The following is a 20052-nucleotide window of genomic DNA, read 5'->3' on the forward strand; positions in this document are numbered from 1 at the left end:
CGTGTTCTTGGAGAGAGTCCACCAGCACCCCAGCAGCCCTTTGCTCTCTGGCCTCCTCTGTCAGCCCGAGCTCCTTGAAGGCAGGCGCTTACCTAAAACTGGGCTGGAGCAAAGAAAGAACGCCAGTGAAGTCTGGATAACAAGATGCACACTTTCCGTGTCAGTTTTCTCTTGGTGATGCAGGATGCAAAATTGTAGGCAGAGCGAAACCACGACCATGCCTGCAACAGTACATACCTATCCAACGGCTGGGAAACAAATGAATCCATTTCTAGATACAAAAAGTGTATTTTGTAAAATATCTAAGTAATTTAAGATCAGTTTCTTCACGGACAGAGCACTACAAACCCCCTGCATGGAGTTTTTTTCCTTCTTCCACTCGGCTGAGTCCTAGCTGTGAAGTAGTTATAAGTCAAACACTAAAAATTGCCAAAATGGGGGTTTTAAAAATTGCTTTAAATCTTATGTTACCTATTAACTTCCAAGGCCATACCCGAGTCTGTCTTGTTTCCCACGTTCTCTTTCTTTCTCTTGTCTCCAGTCCTTTGCCTTATTTTGAAGCTGCTGGTTATGTTGGAGCCTTGTAAGTGTGCCATCCATCCCAGCTGATTGTAATTTCTTTCTACGGCACCATTAACTCCAGATCAATGGCTTATTTGACTCACTTGACTTTTTAAAGGAGCCAGAATTATTTAACCTTCAAAGCATGTGTATGTATGTTAACCCTTCATCTCTCAAACACTCAACCCATGTGTACAGTTTAGACCAGTGGCTCTGAAGATTGGAAAGAAGTGGTGTGGAAATAATGAGAGTGGGAAAAATATCATCTGTGCGGTGGGGAAGATAAAGAAAAATCATATGTTAGACCTTTTCATAATAACATGCAAATTCCCTCTGCACCTTTCTCTCCCTCCCACCTGCAGTGCGAGATGTCTGTCTCTCAGCTCAGAATCAGAGTTATCATGGGCCTTGTTCCCTATGGAGGGATGTCGTCTCTCTCAGATGCACTGATGAGGAATAAATCCAGCCTCCATGAGGCCCCCCACCCCCAGCCCTCAATGATGCCCACCTCCTCCTGCTCACCTCCTTGCGTTGCCTCCTCCCACATTTTGCCAGTGAGCCACAGCAGAAGTGACGGTCAGATCATGAAAGGCTCTGGACGGTCAGATCATGAAAGGTCTTGGATTCTCCCTTTTGGATCATCCGCTCTGGGAGAGGCCTCCTCCTAAGCAGCCTCTGGAAAGGCCCCAGAAATGGGGAGGAACCGATGAAGGCTTCTTCCAACCTTCCCACGAGTGTGCTTAGAAGCAGCTCCTCTAGACCCAATCAAGCCCCGAATAACCGGAGGCCTAGCTGACGTCTTGACTGCAGCCCGGTGAAAGGCCCCAGCCTGAACCACCCAGTTATGCCACTCCCTGATTCCCCACCTACAGAAACTAGGCCACAGTAGATGTTTCCCCTTTAAGCAGCTAAGCTGGTGTGATTTGTTACATAGCAGTAGATAACTAAGTAAGCGGTGGATTAGCTGGGCTAGACCAAAACCAGGAGAAATTTATTTTACTTTGGAAGTGACGTTCCTCAAATCATACTGGAGTAGAGTCAGTAGAAAACCAGCTCTGGCAATCTTCCCACACCGTATTTGCTTTTACTATAATTTTACCAAATTATGAAAAATTGGGGGTGACTGATTATTACAACATAAGATTAACATAAGTGGTGGCCAAATTTTAAATGTATTTTTAACCTGCTTTATTGCAAAAAAAAAGGTTTTGAAGAAATGATGATACATTTTAGAGCCAGATGCAAAAAAACCCTCCTCTCTTTAAATGGATAAACACAGCCACCTAAGTGCAAAGAAATGGTGACCCATGACTTTCTTTTTTTTTTTTTAATGAAACAAAATGGAACTTTTTGTAGGGTTTAGAAACAGTGATTTTTTAAAAAAACTTTTTTTAATGTTTATTTATTTTTGAGACAGAGAGAGACAAAGCATGAACGGGGGAGGGTCAGAGAGAGAGGGAGACACAGAATCTGAAACAGGCTCCAGGCTCTGAGCTGTCAGCACAGAGCCCGACGCGGGGCTCGAACTCACGGACCGCGAGATGATGCCCTGAGCCGAGGTCGGCCGCTTAACCGACTGAGCCACCCAGGCACCCCTAGAAACAGTGATTTAAAAGTGGTGTTTGCAAAGTAATTTAAAAAGCAATACAGTTAAAAGAAATTAGTGTTCCTGAGGTGTTTGCCTAATAATTTCTCAATTAGTGTGCTAAATAAATACATTTATTTTTTCCTTCTGGAGTGCCTCTGCCTCTTGAGTCCTTTTTATGACTTCACCTGATAGAACGCTTAATTTTGCTCAAACTCTTCTCTCCTGTATCCACATTAAGAGCAGAAAATTAGTTAAGTATCATGACATATATTTAGATTCTTTTTTTGCAGGCCAGTTTTTAGGGTTTCATCAATTTCTTGGAATTCACCTCTGAAATTTTCATTTCATCTCATTTCCAGTGGGTCTTTTATGACTCCAGGATACGACTTCAAGAATCAAAGGCAGAAACCACATTACCTTTCCACATCCAGGAAGCCCCCCACAGATCGTCTTAGAGGGTGCAAAGTTGAAGCCCAGGGTTGTGAAATGATGGTTGCAGGCTGCAGCGGGCCCACGGACGGATGTGTTTTGTTTGGCCTGCGCCATATTGTCTCACAGAGTGGGGGGGGGGGGGGGGGAAGAAAAGAAAAAGTTGCCAATACTTAAAAACCAGGCGGTTTCACATTAACGATCAGATTTCTGGCCTCTCTCGAAAAATCCCGAGATCTGACAGCAGGAGGCCTTTATCCCTACGTGGCAACGCTGGGCGGAGGCTAAGGGATCGCCACTGCTTGTAGTCAGTGCATAGCCTTTTCCACTTTCCTGCTGCCTCCCCTCCCCGTGTTTTTCTCACCCCTCTGACTTCATTTCTTTTAGTTACCTTCCTGGGCCCTGTGGACACGTGAGTTTACCACCCCAGATCTAAACAAACAGCCAGCCGCCGCAATTGAGACGAGTTGAGGGGTTGAGGCCACTGTGAGCACTTCTGCCCGATTTCTCTATTTGACCTGTAACAGCCATGCCTGTTATATACACTGACGGGCGTTCCTGTCCTCTTCTGGCCACAACATAAAGCCATTTCTACTCTTCCGTTCGGCCAGCTCGAGACAGCACTAATCTTACGAATGTTGTCATCCTTGGAAGTCCTCCCTTTATGCTGTGTCCCTTTTTGTTTTAATATTAAAGTGTACTAAGCTTTTTTGATTTTTCTAAATGAAAGATTTTCATCCAGGGGCGACTGGGTGGCTCGGTCAGCTAGGCGTCCGGCTTCAGCTCAGGTCATGATCTCTCAGTTCACGAGTTCAAGCCTCATGCCCGGCTCTCTGCTGACAGCTCGGAGCCTGGAGCCTGCTTGGGATTCCGTGTCTCCCTCTCTCTCTGCTCCTCCCCCACTTGTGTGCGTGCTCTCTCCCTCTCTCTCTCTCTCTCTCTCTCTCTCTCAGAAATAATAAATGAATAATCTTATAAAAAAGATTTTGACCCATTTAAGTTGTAACACTTCACATCTGTCAGTGAGAGAGGACTACAAGTTCGGCCTTTATTTTGTTAGGAAAAAGAAGAAACAAAACCCCAGATCCTGAGAACAGCACGGAATGCAATTCTTAAGAAAAAGCAACTGTGTAAGAAGCAAGGAGTTCTCACCCCCAAATTTCATGTTGTTAATATTTAAAGAATTGTATGCACATCAGCCACATATATACATGTTACTAGAAATGACCACGAGGGGCGCCTGGGTGGCTCAGTTGGTTAAGCATCTGACTCTTGTTCTGGCTCAAGTCGTGATCTCATGGGATCGAGCTCGGCATCAGGCTCTGTGCTGCCAGCGTGGGAATGCCAGTGTGGGTCACTCTTCACACTTCTGCCTCTCAGTTTTTCCATGATCCTTTTTTTTTTTTTTAAAGTTTATTTATCTTTTAAGAGAGAGAACATGTGCAAGTGGGGGAGAGGCAGTGAGAGAAGGAGAGAGAAAGGGGGAGAAGCCCAGGCAGGCTCCACGCTGTCAGAAGGAGCCTGACGCGGGACATGATTCCACGAACTGTGAGATCACGACCTGAGTCAAAACCAAGTGTTAGACGCTTAACCAACCAAGCCACCCAGGTGTCCCTCTGCATCTTTCTTTGTATAACTGCTTCCAATCTCGCTTATTATCTAACGGTAATGATTATGGTGAACGTTATTGCCTAGTAGACGATTTACTTTTTAAAAACTAAGTTTTGAAGATTTAGTTAAAATTTTAAATGAGGCTCTTCTCAGGCACTAAGATAAATTTCTTGACTCGCTGCTTTTCTTCTGGTCAAAACTTTAATGAGCACCTGAGGCTATATGTATCAATCTTTGATTTTGTAAGTAGGATAATTAATTGAACCAAAATTCATTTTCAAATTAGACTTAAAAATGAACCCATGAAATTTCTCCTATGGGAAGTGATTTTTAAATGTACCAGAATGTGCTGTGCATTGGTTACAAAGGCTGCTCTTTTCAGGGTAGAAAAGCACAGGACAAAAGAAAAGGGGAGAAGGAAGTGATGTGGGAGGCATTGCCTGGGACCCCCCGTGTACATTTTCCCCAGCCACGCCACAGACTTGACTCCTAGTTCCGCACTTGCAGGGGTCTGTTCGTGCATTCGCCCCGGGCTAAGTCTGCTAGGACAGAACAGTGGCTTATTCTGCTTCCCCAAGATCCGGCCAAGTTTCTCTCACTCCGTGAGCACTTCATGAACACCTGACAACCAGAGGAAGAGAGGAAAATACGTACATTTACCGAGGAGGAGAGAGGACGGGATTATGCCAGGATGTTTTTGGCTCTAAGCTACAGAATATCAAGTACAAACGGCCTAACCGATAAGGGCATTTTTTAGTTTACGTGGCACACAAGTTCAGAGTCAGGGCAGTTCCGGGGTTGGTTATGCAGCCGAACAGTATCATGGAGGACCCAGATGTTTTTCATTTTTGTGCTCAGCCATCCTCAGAATATTGGCGATTTCTTCCGTCATAGTTGCAAGATGGATGTAGGAGTTCCAGATGTCATTCGTACACTTGCCCATGTCCAGCAAAGAGTCGGTGTTTCCTCCTCCTGTGTATCCATTTATGACAGAGAAAAACCTTTCACAGATGCTTCTAGTTGACTTCTCCTCAGGCCCCGGCTGACAAAGGCTACTGGGTGGACACCAACAGTGACTGGCACAGAAAGGCCAGAGACAGCAGGAGTAGGGAAAGGAGAAGGCTACGCCATGGGAAAAAGAGTAGTGACAGAGGCAGGATGAAACCATCTGTAGTGTGTGTAATATGGCACAGTGTGCATCCTCTAGGCCTACTGTGTTTTTTTGATGTTTGTTTCTTTGAGAGAGACGGAGAGTGAGCATGGGAGGGGCAGAGAGACAGAATCCCAAGCAGGCTCCTCACTGCCAACGCAGAGCCTGACGCGGGGCTCGAACTGACAAACTGAGCCACCCAGGTGCCCCCCGGCCTAATGTGTTCTTACCTGTCTAGGCACTGTCTTATCCCTTGTGTATATGAAGGTAGTAGAATGATAGCATTCGCAAATAACGACGTGTGTCTGATCCCAGTTTGTATAGGACCATATCCATTTGGAGATGTGACGTATATGAAGTCTCAAGGACAGGATTAGTCGGCTCCATCCATGTTGTGGGAAGTCTTTCTCCAGGGCCATCCCCGGCCTTCCTCACATTTAACATCACTGTTCTGGACAGAATAGAGAACAGCTTGGGGGGCGCCGGGGTGGTTCAGTTGGTTAAGAATCTTTAGCACAGAGCCCACTTCAGATCCTCTGTCCCTCATCTCTCTTGGCCCCTCCCCAACTCAGGCTCTCTCTCTCTCTCTCTCTCTCTCAGAAAAAACAAAAAAAAAAAAAAACCAAAAAAAACAAAAAAAAAAAAACTAAAAAAGAGAACAGCTTTGGTTGGGATTGGGTAACAAGTCAGAAGAACAGAGTTTGCTTTATTATTAACATTATAGACTTTTATTATTATTATTAACATTTACTATTAACACGATAGAGTTCAGGAAAAGGAGGGTATGGCACTCTAACAGCAAGTCAAGAAAAGGATAAAATGCATGGGAATTACAAAGATAATCGATTTTTTAAAAAAGAACCTCAGTGTTTATTAACGGTTTACCACATATCGTTACTCTTAGGAAACATTAAAAAAAAAAAGTGAACATTCACATAGATGAACTGATCCTTCTGTTGTCTCGAAACAAAACGTGCAGCCCATTACAGACCTTCTCAACTTACAACAGGGTTATGTCCTGACAAATCCATTGTGAACGGAAAAGATCCTAAGTCGAAAATGCGTTTATTTATTTATTTATTAAAAAAAATTTTTTTTCCAACATTTATTTATTTTTGAGACAGAGAGAGCATGAACAGGGGAGGGTCAGAGAAAGAGGGAGACACAGAATCCGAAACAGGCTCCAGGCTCTGGGCTGTCAGCACAGAGCCCGACGCGGGGCTCGAACCCGCGGACCGCGAGATCGTGACCTGAGCCGAAGTCGGACGCTTAACCGACTGAGCCACCCAGACGCCCCCGAAAACGCGTTTGACACACCTAACCTACAGCTTAGCCTCGCCGACCTTAAACGTGCTCCGAACACGTACATTCGCCTCCGGTTGGGCAAAAGCATCAGACGCAGAGGCTACTTTGTAACGGAGCGCAGTCTCCCGTAAGTTAGCGAGCACGGCACGGAAGGCGGAACGCAGAAGGGTCGCGTGGGTGCAGCGCGGTTGTGAGTGTATCGGTTGTTCCGCCTGGTGACGGCGCGGCTGCCCCGGGAGCTGAGGCTTCGCCGTCCCTGCCCAGCATCAGCAGACAGCCTAGCGCCTGTGTAGGTATCGATGGCCTGGGAAAAGCTCCGAACTCAGAATTCAAAGCACGGTTTCTGCTGAACGTACATCGCCTTCACACCATCATCAGATTGCAAACTCTTAAGCCAAATCATCCCAAGGCGGGACTGTGTATACATTCCAGGTGCTCTTAAATATGTACACATAAAGTTGACATTACTACAGCACCTGGATTATTTGGACTGAATCGAATTAAGTAACATGTTACTAATTAACGAAATACGAAAATTCTATACATAAAACACATACGGTATCACACTTTACGTTTTCTTTCAATTTTCCCCGGGTGCGACAGATAACAGTAATCACCTATTTCACCTGCTGTCTCCATTGGTCTTCAGGTAATTGCAGTAGAATCCCAGAGAAGCTTCTGGGGAATCTGTTATATTGGGAGGTTGATATTCCAGTCTGTTGCTGTTGTCCTTTTTTTTTTTTTAACCATCTTCCTCTTATCTGCTTCTCGTTCTTGAGATTACATATTAACTTCCCATTGTATTTCATATTTCATGTTAGATTTTTAAAATGGAAACATGTTTGCTAATCAATGTAGTGTTAATTTGAAGAAGTGGGTCGTGTGCACCAGAGTTGATGTGCGTCTGGCACACAATAACCTTCCATTGATACTCATCTAATGAGAGAAGGAATGCATCATTTATATAATATTGGAACTTCTAGGATAATTATAATAATTGAAGGCAAACAAATATTGGACACTGTAACCTGTATTTTCTGACATTATTTCCTTTTAGAAAATGTGATATTACCAATCTTTTGAGAAATTAAACACCGTGTGTTTTTTTTCTTAATGAAAGACTTTAAGTGATATGCTAAATAGGTATCTTAGCTTGGCTATTAAGACATAAATTACCAAGGCACTACAAATCTGGGAGAATGAGAACATAATCTGAAAGGAAGAGATTATAGAAATGGGTATATGCGATTCAGTAAGAGAGGCCATGAATACGACGAGAGGAGAATCCGTAACTATGTATGGTGTTTTATACTTCTCAAAAGACATATTTTACATATATATTGTATATTGTATATTGTATATTATATATTATATATTATATATTATATGGGTCTGCCTGCTTGTTTCCCTCACTCTATAATTTAAGATGGGCTATTTTTACAGCTGTTTTTCTTGGACACACAAGTAAATCAGCATGTATATTCAAAAGGTTTTACTTCTGACATGCAAAATGGTTAAGAGAAATGCTTTCCTTTGTGTAAACATAAACATTTATGTATTAAAGCATGTTCAGTTGTAGATCTCATTTTACACGTACAGTGAAAATGCATCTTTTAATTTTGAACAAGTTAAATTCTTTTAAAAAGTACTGTAAGATGAAAGGAATTTAAAAATTGACATTATTGGCACAAGATTCATGTTAATGTTTACTCATGTAAATAGCACAAAATACTGCCTAATTAGTGTGGTTGGTAAATTTTTGGTACTTTAATTTTCTCTGTTATTGTAAACCATGCATAAAATGCTTGCCTATTGAGAAGTGAAGAATTGTCAGAGCTTAAACAGCTGACATCTGCTTACTCTCTTAAAAAAAAAAAAAAAAGAATAACAAGCCATTTCAGCCTAATCTACCTCAAATGTGTTCATGTAAATGGAGGTCCATCTATTGACCTGTATTCTTTTCAGCTCAGGATTGGTCCACATGGTTTATGAAACCGGGAAGGCTGATTTGAAATGCAGATGTCGACACAGTGAAGTACACCCTCCCCTTTTTTCTTTGCTGTATCTGTCAGGGTGAAAAATGGCTTGCACAAGGGTCAGTCACCCATCCTCACTTAATTACTTTTCTTGGACCCGCAGAACTGTCACAAGCTGTGGTGGATGCGGGAGCAGTTCCTCTGTTAGTACTCTGTATCCAGGAGCCAGAAATTGCTTTGAAAAGGATTGCTGCTTCGGCCCTCAGTGATATTTCAAAGCATTCTCCCGAGTTAGCACAGACCGTAGTGGACGTGGGGGCCATCGCTCACTTGGCCCAGATGATCCTGAACCCCGATTCCAAATTAAAGGTACTTGAAAATAAAGTTCAAACAAACAAACAGACAAATCAGGCTTCTGATTCCCTAAGAAAATGGAAATGGGAGGAGCTTAATATTATACATTTAAAAATAATTAGGAAGTTATTGAAAACAGATATGGGTATGTTATGTATTTGGTCTTTTAATATGTGGACCTTCTGCTGTAGAGATTAGACGATAGACATACCTGGTTAAAATCCGTACAATGCTGTAGACTGCACGTAGCATCAGTATGAACACTATTAAATAAGGAATTAATTACACAATGACTGAATCTCAGGGTGGGCAGGGGCCCAAAGGTTTTCTAGCCCACCACTATTATGTTTAAGTTTCTTATGAAAATTGCCGTGTTTATCTCAGTCATTTTGTTTTTAGTTTCCTTCATTGTATCAAGATTTATTTCTACGTCTTTTTTCTACAGCTGTCTACGATCTAATTTTCAGTGAATAGTCACTAACTATACTTTCATATTCTAGTAGTTATTTTCTATAAGATTTTAAAATCTTAGTTCATGTTAACTCAGTCATGGAAAGTTCTTTGAAACGGTATCAGCATGATGCCCCAAATAAGATGTTACTTCGGCTTGATCATTTTTGTCCTACATTACCACCCGTGTCATAAATTAATAATGTGAGTGTTAATTAAGAAATATTATTCATCCAAAGGTCATATTCTTTGATCATCTGCATGGATAAAGAGACTTAAATGGTCCACAGAAGGATGAAGACATTTAACTTGGAGATTAGGGAATTTAAGAAATGGAGTATTTAGGTATAAGAGAGTAGGAATTGATTGTCTCAAAACTCCTAAATCTAAGGTTATATTAGAAATGTAGTTGTCTTTTCCCTTTTATCCAGGAATTTGAGTGTAAAGCTGTTCAGATCGGAACTCCGCAACAAGCTCTGTGTCACGTTTTGTTTTATTTTGGGTTTCGCTCCACAGCGTCAGGTCCTTTCGGCTCTCAGTCAGATTGCGAAGCACTCCGTGGACCTGGCAGAAATGGTGGTTGAGGCAGAGATTTTCCCAGTTGTACTCACCTGCCTGAAGGACAAAGATGACTACGTGAAGAAAAATGCTTCTACTTTAATTAGAGAGATTGCAAAACATACACCGGAGGTAAAAAAAAAAAAAAAAAAAATATATATATATATATATATATATATATAATATATATAATATAACATATATAATATAATATAAATTATATAATATATATCTATTTTTTTTAGGGTTTTAAGCTACAGGAACACGTAGTTCGTTTTTATGTAAAACATCGGTTTGTTTACAGGGCCCGAGTGCTGTGCCACACGATCTGGTTGGGTGAGGGCTTCTCATCCTCGGCGCTATGGACACGTTGGACGGGGTGATTCTTTGTTGCGGGGGCCTGTCCTGTACCCCATAGGATGGATGTTTAGCGGCCTTCCTGGCCTCCCCCCACTAGATGCCAGTAGTACCCCTACCCCCATCACGACAAAAATGTCTCCAGAGATTGCCAGATGTTTCCCAGGGGACAAAAAAGTGCCCCTAGGTGAGAACCACCGGGTTATGTCAATGGAGTTTGAGCCTAAAATCTCAGTTTTTTAATAATTTCCTGCTTTCCACTTCTAAATTGTGGGGGCCGTGGGCTTTTGACATCCAGGCCATTCTAGGTCAGCTGGGAGTAGTGAGAGACAGTGTGCCTCTGGGTGTGAAGAGACCGCCAGGCCCACAGCCTCGAATCACCCCTCTACTAACTGCTTGAGTTCTCAGATGCTGAAGGAGTAAAGACGAAGCAAGTCCGGGTAGATTCTCACGTTGTATTTTCTCCCGTGTATATTTTGACTCATCAATTTCATTTCACTAAACTTAGTTCAAGTCCTCATTCTTTTTGTCACCTAACATCTTCATCTGGTTGAGATGTTTCAAGATTGAAGACTGGCCATCAGCCAGTAATCATTGCTAGCAAAGGGGGGATAATTAGGCTAGAATATTTGCAGTCTGACATTGTCTTTTGGCTTCCGGTGATTAATGTGCTCCAGACTCCCGCATTGTGACTGGGGGTTTCCGTAGTTAGCTAGTTATGAACTAGCCCTAGGCTTAGTGTCTAGGTGAGGAATTTTGACATCCATTAAAATCAGGATGAAAGGTGTGCTATCGATGCATGAAAAATTGAAACCACCGAGTGGCTCCTCGCCACGAGTCTGTCTGCACTTTTGAAACTGCGGGATGGTTGTACTTGTACGTTTCCTTAATGAATACAATAATCTCACTAAATACTTCAAATTTCACTAGATGTCTTTTAGGTCCTCCCTGAAAAAATGTGGCGAGACTAAAGTCATATTTGCAGATCACCTTACGCTCCACGGTCACGGTGATTGGCTCTCCTTGTCTCCTAGCTTTCCCAGCTGATAGTTAACACGGGAGGAGTGGCTGCTGTGACTGACTGTATCGGGTCCTGCAAAGGAAACATAAGACTGCCTGGCATCATGATGCTCGGCTATGTCGCGGCTCATTCTGAGAACCTGGCGATGGCAGTGATCGTCTCCAAGGTCTGTGCTTGTGTCATTTCCTCTAGTTACTGCAGGGACGTGTTCTAACACCGAGCCACAGACACATGCTCTCCCACAGAGTATAAAGTATAACTGACCTACCTGAAGAAATGTTTTCGAGGCTCATGAATAAGTGTCCCAAAGCAACGCTTGAAATAAAGTTTACTCTGCAGGAGTTTACAATTTTAGCCAGTGTTTAGTAGCAACCAACTATCAACGCCTCTGAGTATTGGTATTTTGTGCGTTTAAATAGTCAATGTACTGGGCCCCTGGGTGGCTCAGTCGGTTAAGCGTCTGACTCTTGGTTTCGGCTCGGGTCATGATCTCATGGTCTGTGAGTTCGAGCCCCGTGGCAGGCTCTGCGCTGATAGTGTGGAGCCTGCTTGGGATTCCCTCTCTCCCTCTCTCCCTGCCCCTCCCCTGAGCGCTCTTTCTCTCTCAAAAACAAATAAGCTTGAAAAAATATTAAGTGTATTTGGATCTTGAAGGATTGACTACACATTTACAGACACTTAAAGCACACTTTGATTTATGTATAAAACAACTGTTATAAACAACATTCCTGGTGGTCGTCTTTATTATTCTCTGACGTCTCCACATTATCCTGTTTCCCGTCACTTGGGTAGGAGATGACAAGGCTAGGTCTTCCCTTCTTTACCCGCCTTCTCTCCGTCAGCTTTCGTGAACTAATTTCTCTTCTCAGAGGTAGGCAATTCACAGCACACATCAGATGGTAATGTTTTTGTTTCCTTGCTCTCGGGATTTGGCCCTATCTCAGCTTGGTGTTGACCCACCACGGAGTGTCGCCTTGGCACGTAGTAGGTGCTCAAAAAATATTTCTTGAATGAATAAATACCGATCTCCCAAAGAATGCTTCAAAAGCTGTATGCTTACAGTCTCTGGCAACCCTCTAGGGTGTGGGTTTCTTATCAGCATAGAAAACCTGCTGCTGTATGTTAAACAGAAGTGTGGATTTTTTTTTCATCCCTTGCTAATCCTCAGAATAAAGAGGAACCTCAGATCTTTATTTTCTACCTATTCCTTGATAATTCTTTGCTCCCCTCCCTTTTTATCCTGCGCTTTTCCTTTTGTTCTTCTATCACCAAAGACTGTGATAGCGACTAGAGCGCTGGTACCGCTTTCTGAAGGGTCACCGTGGGGATATTATTGGGATTTTCGATTTGCAGTTCTTCGCGCAGAGTCAGAAAGCTTGCACACAGGAAAGCATGAAAGAAGCCATTACTTTTGCTCCCCGTGTTTCTTCCCCAAACTAACCAGGAGGCGCTCCCCTCCTTTGGTCTAGGGTCGCCGCTGTCCTCTCCCACCTACTTTGCCTTTCAGTCAGTGAAGAGCGGGGTGGAGGCAGCCGCAGTTTGAGGCAAACCACCCGGAGCCACGTTATCCTTGCCTTTTCCTCCGCGGTACAGGGCCTAGTAACAACTCCCATTCAAATAACACTTGGTAATTTTCAAAGCACATTCCTAACAACCGAGGCCAGTAAGTCAGAATTTGGGGGGATGGGGAGAAGGTGCCTTCTCTCCCTCTTGCTGCTTCATTCGTGATGTATCCCAGAAGTATGGGGTTTCTGGGAAGGTTCCTCACTCTGCAGACAGATCTGACCTTTGTCGTATTGGCAGATGCACATTTTTAGTTGTAAGAAGGAAGCCAATGAAGAGATATGGCAGGTTTCTTCAGGAAATTGGTCTTACTAATAACCAAATTTAAAGGCAGACGAGGGACGCCTGGGTGGCTCAGTTGGTTAAGCGTCTGGCTCTTGGTTTCAGCTCAGATCGTGATTTGTGAGTTCAAGCCCCGCATCGGACTCTGTGCTGACAGGGCAGAGCCTGCTTGGGATTCTCTCTCTCTCTGCCCCTCTCCTGCTCATACACTCACCCTCTCTCTCTCTCAAAATACATAAATGAACTTTTAAAAAAAATAAATAAATACAGGCAGACAAAAAGAAAGTATACATGATCATTTGGCCTTTGCTATGGTAGCCTGACCATGTGACAAGATTGGCTTTTATGATACTAAATTTAAGGTGATAATTATCCTTTTTTTATGACTAAATTTTTTAAAGTTTTATTTATTTATTTTGAAAGAGAGAGAGAGAACACGCATCAGCAGGAGAGGGGCAGAGAGAGGGAGACAGAATCCCAAACAGGATCTGCACTTGTCAGTGCGGAGCCTGATGTGGGGTTTGAACCCATGAACCGTGAGATCGTGACCTGAGCCAAAATCAAGTGTCAGATGCTTAACCGACTGAGCCACCCAGGCGCCCTGAGGTGATAATTATTATAGTCTCAAATGAGTTAGGAAGTTATGCCTGTACAGAATTTGGAATTATAAATTGATTTGGTTATTTGAGTCTTCCTTGGGTATATAAACTATGGTGTCTTTGAGACCCGTTAGTTAATTCTGCTTTGCGTATCGAGATAAAAAGCCTGAGCAAAATATAAGCACATGCTATCTGTATAACAAAAGTAATCATTTCTACTTTGACATTTAATCACGTTAAAACGGAAAAAACTATCGTTTAAAAGTTAGCCCAAATAAGTGAAAAGTATTTAGTATTCAGGAAAGTTTTTAGTGAAGGTACTTCATCTAAATGTTACTTAAATGGAATTCTGGCTCGTTCTTGTAATTTTGGATCTATAGTAGTTATTTTGTTGTCAGATCTATTATACTTGGTGAAAGGTGATTTTTTTTTTTAAAGGATTCTAAATTAACTTTTTAAACAAAGGCCAATAAAAGGTTTCAGAACCCTGAGCACTTTTATTTTGTCACAGTGGAATCTGGTTTTGCCCGTAATATGCTAGCCTGGGACATCTGTTGTTTGGTTAAATGCCTATTTGGGGAGGAAACGCTAGCAGAGATGTTCTTAGTTTAGTTGGATTGTTACAGATAATTAAGGTAAATTAGTTCTAGTCATTTTATCGACTTGAAAAATGACAGCCCCTGTGATGTGCTCATTTATCGAACCGTTGAGGAAAAAAAGGATCAAGGCCAAAATGATGCCTTCTCATGTTTGGGAGACACGGGAGACTCTTTAATCCCGCTCTGGATTCATACCACTCGCTCTTTTGATGGACGCTGCAGGCTGTGCCCCAGTTGTCGGTCTGCCTGTCCGAAGAACCAGAAGATCACATTAAGGCTGCGGCCGCCTGGGCCCTAGGACAGATTGGGAGACATACCCCGGAGCACGCGCGGGCCGTTGCCGTCACAAACACCCTGCCCGTTCTGCTTTCGCTGTACATGTCCACAGAGAGTTCAGAGGATCTTCAGACAAAAGTAAGCGCTTCCTTTTTAACAGCTGGATGAAAATTTGCTAGACCTGACCCATTCTTAAAAATAATGTCATTTTAAACGTGTTACGTTATCATTATGGATCATGCTGATTTTATTAATAGGTGCAGTGTGGTTTGTAAAGTAAGTGACTGGGTTTTGTATCCTGCATACACGTTGACTTTTCTTATGGAATCGGAATTGAATAACAGGATTCTGGAGGTGGAATTGGTTAGAACTTTGGTCCGGTTAACATTAAAAAATTGAGTCTAAAAGAATTTAAGGTGCTTTCCAAAGGTATAATACAAGTGGTCAGAGGGTATTCCTGAAGCCATGATCTACCTCTTCTAACTCCAAGTCTGCTTGATCTTTTAATTATATGTTTTATGTTTGTTCCTTAAAAGAAAAATGTCCATAAGATGCACTAAGTTAAACATTTATATATCATGCATTAAACATTTTTTTTTTAATTTTATTTTTGAGAGGGAGGGAGACACAGAATCTGAAGCAGGCTCTAGGCTCTGAGCTGTCAGCAGAGTCTGATGCGGGGCTCAAACCCACAAACTGAGATCATGACCTGAGCCAAAGTTGGACACTTAACCCACTGAGCCACCCAGGTGCCCTAAATCATGTATTTTTTAAAAAGACAAGCTTTCTGAAAAAATATTACCAGCTACTAGAAAGATTCACAAAGCATGAGTTTCATTAGGATGGGTTGTTTAATAGTTTTAGAATTTCAAAGAAAGAAAAAATGTTTCCCAGGATAGTCCCTATACTTTTCTGAAAGCAGTTTGCAGAATTGACTCGGACTGAGGAAAGTGCACAGAAAAGATAATAATTCAAAATAGACTAATGATAGTAAGTTAAATTCCATTTAAATTTTAGTTAAAACAATAAATTAACAAATCGGAAAGCATGTTTGCTGAAGCAAGTTTAGATGGTGTAACAAGGCAGGAAATTTACTTGAACTATACAGCTGAGGGGTTCTGAAAGTTACAGAATCACTTGTTGGCTTTATAAACTTATAAAAGTGAATTTATGTTTGTTTGGTTATACTTACACGTTATTTCACTACAGATTCATCGAGGGAAGTTTACTTCTAAGACTAACAGTTTTTCAATTTTTGTAAGACTTTCCAGATCACAGCAATGATTTAATAGACTCAGGGCTTCCCTTACATTTCTCCAGTGTCGAGTAGATGCTGGCTGGCAGTGCTTGGTAGGGAGGAAGACTGACAATATGCCAAGGCCTTTCCCTGGCTAACAGTTCTGTGATTCTTTGGCTTTCTGGTGAGAAACCACAATCGCCTTTCCAGTTTTGAGTTGTCCAAGTACAGCTGATTTACATATGTATCATTTCAACTTATGTATGTAGTTCTCTTTTTGCCTCATATTTTTTTAACCCATCACCATGCTTGCCTTTTCTTCCTCCCTCTTTTCTCTCATTCGCACCTCCACTCCCCCCTCCCCACCTCCCCACCCCCCACCTCCCTCCTCATTTCTTACCCTTCCCACCCTGACCTCTAGCGGTCCAAAGACTACGGCCTCCCCTAGCAGGGTCTCCACAGGTACAAGCTGTGCCCGATATGTAATAATATAATAATAAAATAATATAAATTATTTATTTATACATTATTATTTATTTATATTTATTTATATATTTATCGATTATATATTAATATATATTTATATTATAATTTATAAATTATTATTTATAAAATAATTAATAATATAATAATAATATTTTCCTTTAAGTTTTAGAAATAAAGGCATATGTTAGCTATAGACTGAAAAATTAATCACAGAGTCAAGAGTAATTATAGTTTGAGAAACCCTTATAAATAGTGTCTTAGCACTATATACTTTTTATACACTACTAAGTTTATATAACTTGGTTTTTAATGAATCGTTATCATGTTAGGTTGTATAAATATCACTAGAGTAAAATAAGTTTGAGAACTTCACCTTTTGAAACAAGATTGTTTTTATTGTGTGTAAGTTTAACAAAATTAGTTTTATTCAAACATTCAGGTTTACTAATAGAAGTTAAGGTTCCTTTTGTCCATGTTTGATACAACATTTATTTTCAGGAAATACAGTGGGTATTAAATTAAAAAGTGCGATCTTTATCAATCATTATCCTGTCAGCAATCTTTCCAAGGCTTTTTAAGTCCATCCAAATATTTTCTTATTGTAGGGACTTGGTTATTATTTCTGCTTCCCCAAGGTTTCTTGGATTCTAACCTTGGTTGTTTTAAGGGCTTTACAATGAAAGTCCAAGTCTGTTTGATTTGACATTATCTCAGTAGGGAAAAATGTATCCAAGAGCTTTAGGAACCGTCTAATGGTATTTCTCATTTGTTACTCTGTGGCAGCTTTCACATTAAAGGCCACGTTGAAGTTCATTTTGTCCCAAAGGCAGGTCAGCTTCTGTAAGCATTCTCTAATTGGTTCTGATCCAGGAGAACCAACGAGCAGTCTCTTGGAATTGCTCGCATGTTTTCACACAGAGCCTTCTATCTGCCTGCACCTAAGTTACTTCAAATGCCTTATTAAAAGCTGAAAAAAAAATCCAACTTTTATCTAACAAGCTCACCTACATACATTTTGAAACTATTCACACAGTTGCCTTTTCATTTGTTTTGATTTAGGGGCATCATACTGAAATGGTCTATCTTAGGTTGGCATCTGAGTAGGTTCATTCGATTACCTTCGTTACGAAAGTATTTCTAACATGACTTAATTATTGTGTTCTTCCCATCACAGTCGTCTCCCTTCGTTTTTTAGCAGCTTTATTGAAATATAGTTCATATGCCATATAATTCACCCACTTAAAGTATACAGTTCAATGGTTTTAGTACATTCACAGATGCAATCGTCCCCACAATCTAATTTTAGAACGTTTTCATTCCCCCCTTAGGGATCACTCCATACCCTCCCTGCTTAGCTCCAGGCAACCATTAATTTACTTTCTGTCTTTGGAGATTTGCCTCTTCTGGACACTTCATTTAAATGGAATTACACAGGGGCGCCTGGGTGGCTCAGTCGGTTAAGCATCTGACTTTGGCTCAGGTCATGACCTTGCGGTTTGTGAGTTCGAGCCCGGCGTCGGGCTCTGTGCTGACAGCTCAGGGCCTGGATCCTGCTTCGGATTCTGTGTCTTCCCCCTCTCACTGTCCCTCCCATGTTCATGCTCTGTCTCTCTCTGTCTCTCAATAATAAGTAAACGTTAAAAAAATTTTAATGGAATCATACATTGTATGTGGTCTTTGGTGCCTGGCTTCCTGTCACTTAGCATAACTTTCAAGGTTCATCCATATTGTAGCACATACCAATATTTCGTTCCTTTTCATTGTCAAATAATATTCCATTGCATCACCATACTACATGTTGTTTACCCATTCACCAGTTAATGGACATTTGGGTTGCTTCTACTCTTTTATTATCATGAATAATGCTGCTGTGAACATATTGTACAAGTTTGTGTGTGGATGTATGTTTTCATTTCTCTTGGGTATAAACCGAGGGGTGGCATCTGCGAGGTCATATCATAACTCTTTTTAACACTTTGAGGAACGGCCAAACTGCCTTCCAATGTGGCTGCACCATTTCCTATATTCCCACCAGCAGTGTATGGGGTTCCAATTTTTCCACATTCTTGTTGAGACTGGTTATTACCTTTGTTTCTTCATTATAGCTCTCCTGGTAGGTGTGAATTGGTATCTCAGTGTGGTTTTGATCTGCATTTCCCTGATGGCTAATGATGCTGAAAAATCTTTTGATGTGCTTATTGGCCATTTGTATATCTTCTTTGGAGAAATGTCTAATCAGACACTTGGCCCATTTTTAATTTGGGCTGTTAACTTTTTATTACTGAGTAGGAGTTCTTTATATATCTCAAATACAAATTCTTATCAGATGTATGATTTACAAGTATTTTCTTCCATTCTATGGGTGGTCATCAGTTTATTGACAGTGTTTTAATGGGGTTCAGTTTGTTTTTTCTGTTGTTGCTCGCCCTTTTGGAGCCCAGTCTAAAAAGACTTTGCCTAACACAAGGTCATGAAGATTTATGTTCCCCCTTCCTTTTAATAACTGTGACTCTTTGGGCTACAGTGCTTTCAGAACAAAATTAATTTTTGAATAAGAAACATTCATTTTAGGCAGTTTTCATTAATGATCATCCATTAAGGAGAGCAACAATAATTTTTGTTATTTCTTTTGTTTTCTGTGAAAAACAATTGAAGTCGTATCAAGTATTGACAATTTCATCTTGTTAATTACTATTCTTATGTGTATTGTGAAGAGATTAAAAAATAGTGTTGCTAGTCGCTTACTGTGGGTTTTACAATAGTTTTTATTAATGTGGACAGAGTCAGCTTTTAGAGATGACAGAAAAATGAATGAATATAGACCTGTACATGGTATGCTACTTTATAGGAAAACCTGGCTCAAACCCAAGTTGCCCTAAATAGACAGTTCATGACTCCTTCTCTGATATCATCATATATTATGTATATTTAAGGACAAACACTAGCTACTAAATGCTGTGACAATTAGAAAAATCCATAATCTAGTATTATTTCAAAGTTTGATTTACTGAAATAAAAGAGTTTGTTTACACCATATACATTCTCTATAATTCAGAGTATGAAGTTGTAAGAACTATTTTATTTTGTTCACTGCCATAAATAACCAAACATAAGGCATATTTTCTTTTTCAATCTTTTAAAAATTTTTTTTTAAATTTATTTTTGAAGTGGAGAGAGAGACAGAGTGTGAATGGGGGAGGGGCAGAGAGAGAGGGATACACAGAATCCGAAGCAGGCTCCAGGCTCTGAGCTGTCAGCACAGAGCCCGATGCAGGGCTCGAACTCACGAGCTATGAGATCATGACCTGAGCCGAAGTCGGGTGCTTAAACGACTGAGCCACCCAGGTGCCCCCATTAGGCATATTTTCTAAAGGCTAATCAATTTTAAACCCAACATATGACATGATCTTGTGTGTAGAAAATCCTAAGGAATACACACACACACACACACACACACACACACACACACACACAAATACTAGAACGAGTAAGAGTTCAAGATCACCAGATATAAAATCAGTATATTAAAATATATCATAGGTTCATATGCTGGTAATAAACAATTTAAATATGAGGGGTGCCTAGCTGACTCAGTCGGTGGAGCGGGTGACTATTGATCTCGGGGTCATGGGTTCAAGGTCCACGATGGG

At 41.1% G+C, this 20052-nt stretch overlaps 1 protein-coding gene across 3 annotated transcripts in view; it reads left to right on the top strand.

The window, feature by feature from the left end:
- The window catches only part of SPAG6 (sperm associated antigen 6), a 63866-nt gene that overhangs the window by 32579 nt on the left and 11235 nt on the right, over positions 1–20052 (top strand). For all 3 annotated transcript variants that reach the window (XM_027073608.2, XM_027073611.2, XM_027073610.2), the window contains 4 exons: positions 8784–8989; positions 9941–10114; positions 11374–11526; positions 14626–14817. In XM_027073608.2, coding sequence (XP_026929409.2) covers positions 8784–8989; positions 9941–10114; positions 11374–11526; positions 14626–14817 — 725 coding nt within the window. The remainder of the gene's footprint in view (positions 1–8783; positions 8990–9940; positions 10115–11373; positions 11527–14625; positions 14818–20052) is intronic.

This window comes from Acinonyx jubatus, chromosome B4 (assembly GCF_027475565.1).
Source record: "Acinonyx jubatus isolate Ajub_Pintada_27869175 chromosome B4, VMU_Ajub_asm_v1.0, whole genome shotgun sequence".
Taxonomy (NCBI): Eukaryota; Metazoa; Chordata; class Mammalia; order Carnivora; family Felidae; genus Acinonyx; species Acinonyx jubatus.